The 12,303-nt window shown below is 36.7% G+C and overlaps 1 protein-coding gene across 4 annotated transcripts in view; it reads right to left on the bottom strand.

Annotated features, from left to right (window-relative positions):
* RAPGEF4 (Rap guanine nucleotide exchange factor 4) overlaps positions 1-12,303 on the bottom strand; it is a 148,188-nt gene that overhangs the window by 113,574 nt on the left and 22,311 nt on the right. The window contains exon 1 of one of the 4 annotated variants that reach the window (XM_035332473.1): positions 7,356-7,396. The exons of the other annotated variants lie outside the window; for them this stretch is intronic. Coding sequence (XP_035188364.1) covers positions 7,356-7,381 — 26 coding nt within the window. The 5' untranslated portion in view covers positions 7,382-7,396. Of the gene's footprint in view, positions 1-7,355; positions 7,397-12,303 lie in introns of those variants that run through there. 4 annotated transcript variants of the gene reach the window in all.

Genomic DNA, 12,303 nt, shown 5'->3' with positions numbered 1-12,303 from the left:
CAAGCCCACTTCAATTTCAAGGAAATAAATACATGCAGGTAAGGAAAATGCGTGTTCTCAAAACCTAAGATAAGACAGCAGGGTGCTGGTGCTTATTTATGCAAGTAACTGATCTGTTTAAAATGTCAAATATTACATTGAGACAGGCAGGAAGATTTTTGGAGGTTAAATGATCAATAATATGATAGTTTGGCAGAAATCTAAAACCTAAGAAAACCTATGCAAAAAAGAAGTCACAGATTTTTTTAAGCTACAATCAGAGTCCCAACACAAAAAGGACACTCAGCCACTTGTGCTGCAGCCCCAGAAAAAGCACGGCAAAAGGCAACTTTCCAAAGACGCTGAGAGTCTGAGTTCAAGTAAGCGTTGTACATGATATATCTGCATGTGCAACCACTCAACAACCACCAAAAAGCCTTCAGTAAATATATATATAATCTATATGCAAACTGAGAAGATAGAATATATAAGGAAACAAGAGGGTAAAATTAAATGCCTTGAAAAAAATTGCAGCAGAAGACTAATAGTCTTCATGAGATGGGTTTATATAACCTGTCTTTTTGCAGCTAGAAATCACAATCGCAGCATAGCAGAGCTGGACACATCTTAGGCGTTCAACAGGTAAGAACACAGGAATCTACTGGGAGTCTATATAACCAGCAACAGCCCGTTCCTCCCATGGAGAGTAACACTGACATCTTCCCCACAACCCTGCCAGCAGTACAGACCTGGCGTTAGTGACTAGACGACCACATAATCAATAGCTTAGGGAAAATAAATCAGTAGCAACATTTTAACTCCAGGTATCCAGTTTACATTTCAAGGCACTCTCTGCAAGAGAAAACAGCAGGGACGTTTCTTTCAAAAGAAAATCTGAGATGGGATTTGAAATACAGCAATCCCTAAAAATCAGAGGAGTCTTCCAGCTGCAAAACGCACAGGCCACAAGGTGGGCTACATAAGCAGCAATGATCAGGAACAAAGTAGGTAAGATTATATGCTGTCCCATGGGCTGCAGAACACGCTTGCCAAACGATAACAGGAAGCATAAGTCTCATCCTTCTGAGCAGCTACCAATCAGCCTATTTTTTCTTCCTTAGAACAACAAGTATTACAATGAAACTCAGTTTCTCACTTTTCTCAAAATGGGCCTACAAGTCTGCCTGCATTTCAGTGGCAGTGTTGTGAAGTGTCCTCTTCCACTTCCCACACAAGATCAGACTGCAGGTTGGAGATGAAATAAAGGATGACAGTTATAAACCGACTGCCCGGCAACGTAACATTGTGCTTGTTTTATCTCTTGCTTTCCCTTAAAGAATCTTTGACATGCTGAATCTATCCTTAAATGTATTTTTAATAGCCAAGAGAGAAACTTAGTTTTAAAGCCTTCAAACCAGCCAGATGAAATTGATTCCTCAATTGCAAGTGAGAATGCTGCATCTGTTCAATGGACAGACATGGCCTCATGAAACGACATTCAGCTTCTGATAGCCCATGAATAAAGGCCATTGTAAGACATGTTTTAGACCACATTTAGAAAAACAAACAAACAAACAAACCTTAGAGAAGGTCAAAACCCAGCTTGGGTAAAGAGAACAGAGAAAAAATGTTTTTTTGCAAAGGTAGACAGCTACCGTAGATAAAGGGGTAACATGACCTGCAGTGAATGTGGGATGGGTTTCTTGTTCAGAGATCAATGCCATAGAGTTGTTCATTAGATATTGTGAGATAACTTATTCCAAACTTAGTTGCAGGAGGAGGAAGTAAATCTAGACATGCTATGTGCACTGCTTCTTTCCAGCAGGGGATTCTTTTAATTGTTTATCATTATTATTTCTAACAAGTCTGGATTTGTTTAAAAGATCTTAAGATACCTATTGCTTTCACTTTTCTGTGCAGAAAAAATTCCATGAGTTTCTCATTCCTAGCACGACCGTCTAATCTTAGTCAGTAAGGCCTGAATAAGGCAGTTTACTCACAGAGAAGTATGCTGCAAAAAGTGAAGGCAGTCACACACTGGTAAAAAGCCCAAAGAAGAGACAGACCTGGTAACAAAGCGTTACAAAAAATTGAATTATGTTTGTTTAACATTACTGTATCTTGGAAATCAAAGCCATTGTAAGAACATATTAAATGAACAAGGAGGCCAACCGCTATCAGGTTTAAGCGGGCACAGAAACAAGAGTTACTTGTTCCAGCCACGTCAGAGGGATAAGCACAAAATTTATAACCAAGCTTCCGATGAGCAAATTTGCCTGCAGGAGCTGAAAACAGAACAAAGTTGCTTAGTGTACTTTCACTTGAATATTTACCTGCATAGAAGGGGATTTGTCCTGCATAGAGGGGATCTGTAATTTCAACTAGTCAAAGTCAAATGTGCATGCTTTGAATGTTGTATGTTCTGCAAGATAAAGTATATAATTATTATACTTCTGCTTTATCTTCCTGACCTTGATTATCTGCCAGTACGCAGAGAGCCACACAATTTTTGACTGAAGAATAAAATCTGCATGAAGCAAACAGGCAAAGTTGGAGGTGAGTTTGGGGTCACTCCCTCTGCTTTCTTGCAACATCGGCACAAAGGGATACTCCACAACCACCAGAACAGGCACGTGCAGAAATTAATACTTTTGCCATGTTAAGAGTAAGCAACAGTATTTAGTGTGAAGAGGATTGTTCAGTTTTACGTATTCTACTTATTTATTTAACAATGTAGATATTGATAGAGGCAAAGATCACGTTCTTGGATATCAGTAAAATATTTAATAGTGATAGCTCACCTAAAAAAATGAAAATGCCTTGGGTAGAACTACTGTCATACAAATTATAAATTACCTAAATGACTGAAAATAAAAGGTAATGAAACACGGCAATGCAAAAAGGAGGTGTCTACAGAAGTACGAAAGTGCTAGGTTTTGATTACTTTTTTTTTACTCATAGTCTCAAAGGGAGAATAAACAACTTGATAACATACTATGAAAACACTAGAAAAGGAGGTAGACGTACCGGTCAAAACATGAAAATGATATCTTATGCAAGTCTCCAGAGAATTAGAAATGCTTAGGAAAAAAATCCATTTGGAAAAATTCAAGGGAGACATCATTTAAGCACATCCAGTGAGTACTCTGGGAGACAATCACAAACATATGTAAAATTTTCTTTTAGAGTGATGACAAAACATAGACATGACAGCTTTTTACAAGCATGTTAAGAATATAAATAGTGAGGACAGAAATAAGTCATCTCAGGTACATGAAAGCAGTACAGACAGAACCAAAAAATGAAGTCTTAGGCAAATAGAAATAAAGATGACATTAAATAAAGACATCATTCTAGTTTCAAAAGAAGGGACAGAACCAGTGCTACTCTTGAAAACTAACCAGGAGACATGACAGGTTTTTATTTATGCAGTTTGCTATGCTGCCACATTCAATTTCTACAATACATAGGTGACAGCAGGCGACAGAAGCCATAGGCCGCAGAGCCCTTTGCTACAGGCACAACAAATTGTACTGACCATTACTGCAGTGAAATTCCTGGAACTGGATAGGTTTGGTTTAAGAACACTGCACCTTCCTGCATCCTCTTAAAAATAAGTACAGCATAATGGAAGTCCACCATCTTGTTCTAAGCCTCACAATATTTAATCTATGCTGCTGCTATCTCACCATGCACAGCATCTAACAAGATAAGGATATTTTCCCTCACTTCTCTTACAGAACAGTTTGTTGCTAATGCCTGGATGAGCACTGCTGGGGCAGGAAAAATGCCAAGACTGCTTCTACTACACAACTGCCAAAAGGCAGCACATTCATGACTGGAATGCAACATGTGCCCTGCTTACAATTTGAAAATTAAACATGCAACATTATGAAATTTTTCATTTCTATAGCATCAAAACTTCCACACAATTGTGTTTATTTTCATTGAGTTGAACAATCTGATTCTGGGGAGAGTCACCTGAGCACCTCGTATAGCAAATTCTACTTGCACAAAAGGGGCATTCAAAAGCGTTCACTTAAAGAACACGTCTGATAAAAAGATAGCATTCATTATTAACAGCTTTCAAAATAAGAATTGCTTTTTCCTTCTGTAAAAAGCTCTTTAGCACATTAAGTGATTTTCATTTGTACATATGGCACCAGCATTATCAGCTAATGAAGATATGCGTTTGTAGACTGAAACAAAGAAGATAAAGTTCTAGCAATAAAGATATACTTAAAAAGAAATGTTAGTTGGCAAGGACAGAAGAAACATGCTAAAGCTTTGCACTAGATGGGCATAGGGAACAGTCAGTAGTCAATCACGGTCAAGAACCTATTTCACGCTATACATTTGGTATTATTTTTATGTATACACACCATCATAAAGGGTAAACTATGCCTTTGTTCAACAACCCATCAGTGGAATAGGCAGATAAAAAGTACCTCTCCATCTCTGTGAAGACTCCTTGCAACAGAGCTAGGGTTGTTTCTTGGGGGTCTGCTGTCTTCTCACATTAAAAAGCATAGTTTATTGCACACTAATAATAGAATGAATTATTTTGTTAAAGGATGAGGGAAAATATAATTTGTGGTCTGCTTCTGGATAACACAACCTGTCATTACATTTTTCTCATTACAGATTAACTCAATTCTCATCTAAAGACATTGTCCTGTTAATGGATACCAGGAAAGGTAATTCACCTACCATTCTGTAATGATACTTGGATTAATAGTATGGATGCCCCTGTAATATTAATTCATTACAGAATTTCTCTGGCAGTAAAATCTGTATTCCTAGCATTCCTACAGCTTAGAGCATTTCCAGAATTTCATTGCAGGGTGCTTTGTAGCACTGCAAAATGTGAGAGTACAAAGTTGACAACAATTCAAGTATCAATACTTCTGGGCTGGCTGGTAGCATGCATCATTATCTGAAGTAATACCAAAAAGCTCTTTGGAAAGTTTAAAAGGCAGAAGAATCCTCCTCCTGTTGTTAAAACAGGAAAAGTCTGTCTCAGAATAAAATGAGACGGTACATTTTGTTTATGAGATCAGATGGAAGTAACACACTCTATAAGGAAATTCCATATGGCAGACGTGTGTAAACACAGCAGACAACCTGCAGAATCAGAGTTCTGTTGTGAACTTCTGCGGTAGTCTCAAAGTAATCTTTTGACCGTACCACTGCGACAGCAGAGGTAAATGCACCAACTACTACCTGCTCAGATTGAAGTGTATCTCTTTGAAAAAAAACATTATGTAAAACGGCACTTTTACTAATCAAAGATACTATACCATCAGTGTATCCAGACATATCTACTTTATTGCCCACACTTTTACTCCAATTTTACTCCTTTTAGGTCTGCAGAGCCAATGTGCTATGAAACACTAAGTAATGGTATAATTCTCATCAATGATGCAAGAAATATTACCTAGCTGCTTGGCGATCCCTGGTTACCTGATGTGATCTAAATATCACAGATAAACCTAAGGAGAAATAGCCAATGATCTCTTTACTGGAGATCAGCTGGCATTAAATAATAGCAGGATCAAAAGTAACAAACAAAGACAACCACATTCCTCCCTCAACGTATGGAAGAGAAGCATACCAGAAAACTGCCTGAGAAATAATGGCAAAGGAAAAAAGACCTTTGAAAAACGTTCCATGCTTTTAGAGAGGATACAGGCTCAGAGGGTATTGGCAGAGAGGAAGAAGGGAAAAAATAAGCCTGTACTGAGCTTTTAATCTTCCCTTAATTGTACTGAGAGTCTCCAGCATTATCCCCAGAGAGAATTAAACATAAAAGCCTAAGTAACTCAAACAAGTTCCCTTACAACTCAGTCCTTTCAGAACAGTATGATTTCTCTGATGGACTCACTTTCTCAAAGACCAGGTCATATAAAAATCACATTGCGTGGCAAATTTCTGTTACACTAAAACAAAACCATGATACTTCATCTGTTTTCACTAACCTGTACTCAGGTTTGGGGAAAAATAACAGAATAAAGCTTGTTTAAGTATTTTGGAAAATGAAGTGGTTAATACTCCAAGAAAATATTTTGTGTTGGCTGTCAGAAAAGATATTTTTCAAAGGTCAAGTGAGAGGTGGAATACAAAATTAAATAGAAATTACTCAGGAAATGGTCAGAGGTTAAGATATAAGCAAGCTTAATTATATCAGTAAGTGCTAAATGCAGAATGGCAAGATTTAATTTTAAATGCTGATTATGTATCACCCTCAAACAAATGGTATACGAGCCTGGCTGAGACCTAAGTATTGCGCCTGAAAGAACAAGAAAATTTTATCAACGTAACTTAAAATGAAAAAAAAGTTACACCAGAGATATTTAGGGTGTAAACTTCCATTTGTTTCAGTTTTAACTTCTTCATTTGCAATTTAACTGAGAAGCTATTTTAAGCAGAGTTCAGGGGAAATGCACACTAGTGGCATTATCTAATCAAGCACGAGATGAAGGAAAAAGCTTTATTAAAGCTTTCAGCATCACACCATGCTGATGGTATGAATTCACACCTCCTGATAAACCACTGATTTCAACAATACCCCGAAACAGAAATATTAAATAAAAACATGAACTTTGTGAACATCCACTTCATTACAAGGTATAAAAATACAGGGATTATATGCACTAGAGGGCCACCATGTCTTATGTGCTGTTCTTAAATATTTATGGCATAAACAACCACTCACTGAAATAAATAAATATATCCATGAACAGCTTGTCCATAAATCCCCATGAGATTCAGACATTTAAGAGGACTTGTAAGGCCCTCAGGGCACGATTCAGGCCTGATACTTTCACACTGCCAGTGAACAGACTTCCATGAGTTCCATGAGTAACAGAATTCCTAGAATTACAGCAACGCACAATAAACCTGTGAACTCTAAGTGCTCGAGTTCCAAGACTCAGACTGAAACAAGGATTGATTCAAGAGCAGACATATATATTTTATTATGAAACCCTTTCTGCTCCTGATATCTGTGAGTGGCCACAACCAGCACAGATGACAGGCTGGATCCTCCAAATCTTATTTTCTGACAAGGGAGATATTCCACGTTCAGCTCACAGTGTTTTGTATTTTCATTTTTAAGTATACCTCTGGGATGTGTGGAGTTTGCAAAACTTTGATACAACACACCTCAGTACAACTATTGGGTTGACCACTTTGTTAAGCACCCCCAAACTATTAAGCCATGAAATAATCTGAGAAATCCCAGGCTCATGCTCTCACGTCACATCAGCTGTATCAGTGGGTAGAAACTACCACAGAAGGGAAGAGGGTAAAGAGGACTTAAACCTCACAGCCTGTGCTGCATACTATAGAAGGAGAAGAAAGAAATTAGTAATTACCTGGGTTGAAATCCCAAAGCACTCATTGACTTCAGTAAGGTAGGATTTCACCATGGATGAAAAGAGGGGAGGAACCAGGCTAAGGGAAAGGGCAAATGCTGAACCTTACAACTCTGATTATGACCAGGAAAAGGAAAGACATCTATCAGATGTGCCCTAAAGTAAGCATAGGGCAGTTTCTTTTTGAGCACATTAATTAATCCATATGTCTAATAAATCAACTTCTTTTGGTCTTGGTTGTAGCTTGTTTTAAGTTATTGAATGCTCATTCAAGGGAATGTTTCCTTAAGGAAGGAGGAATTCATATTGTGCTAAGTGAGTCTTCTAAGTCACATTGTTCCTGCTACATAAGAGTGAACATTTTTACAATATTTTCACAAAATATTTTAATAAACTAAACTCTAGACTGTCAGAAAAAAAAAAAAAAGTAATTGTCTTGCTTTCAGTGTGTGCTAATCTGCAAAAGATCTTCCACTGCCACAGATCTTATTGTCATAGATTTTTTTATTATTATTATTCAAATGCCAGCAGGTTTAAGGTAATGGATTTTCAAAACATCAATGTTAAAACATATCCATTGATCTAATAAATGGTATCACATTATTTGCCTTAACCCTTACATAACACAGGCAGAAAGCACCCATTCAAATGCAGCATGCAAGCACGCATTCTAGAGAAATGCCTTGGAGAAACACACAACCATATCCATTGCTGTGAAGCAACATAAACAACAAAACTCATTGCTAAAAGGAAGCTTCTAAGGGATTGCTATTTCTCTGAAGAACTTGAGGTAAACAAAATAAATACCATAGATACCTCATGAGAGATGATAATTAACCGTTTGTGGAAGGAAGGAAAAGGAGGTCTCATTTGAAAAGAAGAGAAGGGCTGAGACGAGACTGAACAGAATATTAGAAAGAATCAGTCTGAAAAACCATCTCTCCACATCAACCTCACAGCTGAATAAAGGAACAGATAGTGTGTCAAATCCAAAGGTTTAGAACTGCAGCCAAAGCCTTATGCATTTGACCAGTTTGGTATTCGTTTCAAAGGCAATAAAGGACCACGCCAACCACAAGTGCAGCTAAAACCGAAGCTCCAGACAATTTGACACAGAAGTTTGACAAGCTGAAGATGAATTCAATGCAGTAATATACACACACTATATAGAGATGATAGATTACACACACACACTCTACAAAGACAACTCTGTTACGCATTTTATCTATGAAAGATAAGAATGAGACATATATTTGATCATTAAAATGTATATTTAGAAAGAAAAAAAACTTTTCATGAGCTTCAAAAGTTGATTCTTCTGAAAGATTTTGCCTAATAAAAATGAACTAATGAAAGCCCAGAAGTTTGCTCCCTGAAAAAATATTCATAGGCTTCCAGTTGTGTTTTGCAATAGATGTTTTTTCCCATTTAGCACATCATGCTTAGAGATACTGCATTTAATAATACAAACTGCTGAGGATGAAAAGCACTTGCTTTGCTAATAAAAAAGCTGGTTATAGAAAATGCAAGTTTGGCAGTAAAGCTTCCAAGAAAAAAAATGCAGCCTCAAAAACATCTGCAGCATTTAAGTGTATACATTCCAGTTTGTCAGATGCTCTTCTGTAATTTAAGTATTTTAGGAACTAATCAAAATATTTTTTCTTGAAAACTGGATGAATCCATTATTTTTCAACTTTACCTCTAACCATGATAAAATATGAGAAAACCATTGAAGGCAGTATTTAACAGGGAGACTAACATGCTTGCTGGATTTTTCTATTTTTTTTTTCCCCAAGAATGAACCTCAAAAAGAGTCAATCTTTCTGCAATATAATTTCAGACTCTTTGAAGTGTTAATACACACAAACATTTACAGGGGCAGTAAACAGGAATAATAATATATTTTTTGCACAGTGTCTGGCATAATAGGGGCTTCAAACTGATGGGCTTTACTACAGTGACACAGAATTGCATCTAAGAGAAACACCACACTAGTTAAGAGAAATCAGCTCCACAAAGCCTTAATCCATCTCCTTACGGTAACCAATGATATAGCCACAAAATGTTGCTATTGAAATAGCATTGAACTGGAATAAACTGGGAAGCTGGGGCACAAACGTACTGTAGGAATAACATGCAAGAACAAGTATCAGGAAAGTTTGTTGCAGATAGACATGAAGAAGGACCAGACCTTTCTAATCAAATTGTTATTATTCAGTCTTTTCTGTTGCTTAAGGGGTATATTGAGTGCCCAATCTGGCACCTTAAATGAAAGACAAAGACAAAGAAAGAGAAACTTGCAAAGTTCAAACCAACTGGATCCCTTGATCTTTTACAGAAATTGTGCCTCATGGATGATATTGAACACTGTATGTAATTGTCTGCTTTGTTTCAGATAACGTGCTGTGCTGTTATTACAAACTTTTTGGTCATAATTCCAAAAAAGAACACATTACAGCAAGACTCTTCTCAAAAGACTTGTTTGCTTCCATCCATGCTTATCACAGCAAGAAAAATCAGGTTACTGAAGTGAAAAAAAATCAAGGCTAATTCCTAGTCATGTTTCTCCACCATCAATGGCCAGGAAGATTACTTTACAAAAAAAAATAAAAAGTCTTAAAAAAAGCGTTCACAGAAATCTGCATTTTTTTTGGTAAGATTAAATAATTCATATACCCAAATAAAAGCAGAAGTCACTGTTTTAATATGCTGACTAACATTGCTGTTCTGATGTAAATCTGACTACTGACGATAGAATGCCATTCCATATTCATTTAAATCTGCTCTTCCAGACAAACCATCACTTGTTAATATTTGAAATGTTTGACAAAGTAAAACAAAAGAAAAGATCCTAAAAGGTTATTAGAAAAGTAGCCAAAAAACAATGTAACAACAGTACTACAGGCCAGGCTCTGCTCCCACTTAGCTTCGTGTGTATCAAAGCAATTCCACTGCATTCACTTGAAATATGCTCACTTTGCACCAGATAAAACAGGTTTGCAATCTGGCACTTTATCTTGATATAACAACAACTTTGGAAACTTTCCCTGCTACTCATTTCTATGTTTTCATCAGTATTAACACAGAAGGTATGAAGGTAGAATGTTAGTTACTTACAAAGCTTTGTTCACAGTCTTGCCAGTTCTGTGTTTACTGTCATATTCTAAAGCTAGTGGGGAGGACTTTTTATATTCCTCCTCCTTCCATGTGTTAGTCTAGGAAAAAAAATCTGCCTGCCTATCATCACTTCATTTTTCAGTGTCTCTCACACTGGCTGTTTCTTTGCATACAAATTTGAATTCCTCTTCAGCTGAAGATTTGCAGACAGCACAAGGCAACAAATTCCACACACCTGAGTCCTTTCACATCTTTATTTGCAATCTGTATTTGATACCATGGAATAGTTCTTCCTTATTCTGACAAGATGACTATTTGAGAGATTGCTGAATGCAGTATTCTAGCCATAATCTAAAGGTAGGCTCCTACAATTTGATCACTTTTACATTTCTCAAATAAAACCACATTAGAGAGACAAGTCATCAAGGTAGAATTTGAGCAGTCAATGAGAGTGTGACACGAAGCAGGTAAATACAGCTATGGGTAAATACAGCCACAACCACCTTTTCATACTTTTCTGAGTCTCCAAGCACTTTGCTGTTTTATATCACATGATCATCCTCCCTATAAAGCTAAATAGTCTTATTTTTATTAACTATAATTTTATGTCTCTCCTATACTCACCTATGGGAAATCAGTAGATCACTGCAAAGACTTCTGCAACTGATTACAGTACAATGAACTGACAAAGCAGTATACCATAAATCAACCTGATAGATTCATGTCCAGCCACCTAAACTATCTGATTCTTTCTTTGATTTCCCCCCCTTTTTTCCAGTATTTCATTTCTCAGACTAAATCTAATCTCTCAGTTAATGAACCAGAAAGAATTTCTGATATGGACTAGTCAATGGTGAAAAAGTGCATTAGAAAGTACTGACATCTACATGAGATTCCTAGTATTCCTCAAAAATATCCAAGTATTCAGAAATCTACCAGACACAGAAGTGAGAACATTGTCCTGTAATAGTATAACATGTATTTTCAGTAGCCAAAGGCAAGGGAAAGGCTGTCTCTCTGAAATGCTGCCTACTATGTTACACTGCAAAATATCTACATTCAATTCAATAACGTACTTTGATAAATAATGTACTTAACGCACAAATGGATGAAAGAACTGAAAAAATCCTTCTATGTTCATTTTCATTAATGTATTTTTACAGTGTCTCCATAATTCCTACTGCAATAATCCTGACACATAAAATGAAGCCTAAGACTACTTTGTACCTTGAGATAAGGCAAAAGATTAGACATGCCTTCAAAAGACAAACAGATATTACATGAAAATCCACTGAGAGCTGTGGCCTTGATTCTGATGAACATAAACCTTATTCAGAAGTCACACTAAACACCACTACATTTAAGTCAGCATGCCATTTCATTCATGTATTTCCCGAAGAGCACTCTACTGAAGCTATATGCAAAATTTGTTCAATTTTGACGGAGGATGTGTTTTTAAAATAGCTCACTAAAAACTAACATTCAGTGTTCAGAAAATAAAGACAGTAAGAAAGCAGGTTTCCCCTAAAGATACAATTTTAAAGCAGTGAAGTCTGTTGAGGTCTGAACCTGAATTACCATCAGATGGATGAAAGCAGGAAGCAAGTTACGCTACTGTTTACCAGACAAGATGTGTAAGTGCTGATGAACATGAATAAAAATTAAAATACTCATTCTGACCTTACAGGGGCAAGACTCCCTCTCTCCAAAGTTACCGCATACCGAAGCAATAGCTGCTCTTCATTTAGTCAAGATCGTATGTTTCTCAAAGCAAGTTCAGTAACTTCTAACATAGTCTTATTCCACACAAAAGGAAATTGGTTATTTGTGT

Source organism: Oxyura jamaicensis, chromosome 7, assembly GCF_011077185.1.
Source record: "Oxyura jamaicensis isolate SHBP4307 breed ruddy duck chromosome 7, BPBGC_Ojam_1.0, whole genome shotgun sequence".
Classification (NCBI taxonomy): domain Eukaryota; kingdom Metazoa; phylum Chordata; class Aves; order Anseriformes; family Anatidae; genus Oxyura; species Oxyura jamaicensis.
Note: the sequence above shows the minus strand (reverse complement) of the source record. Positions and strands in the feature narration are given on the sequence as shown.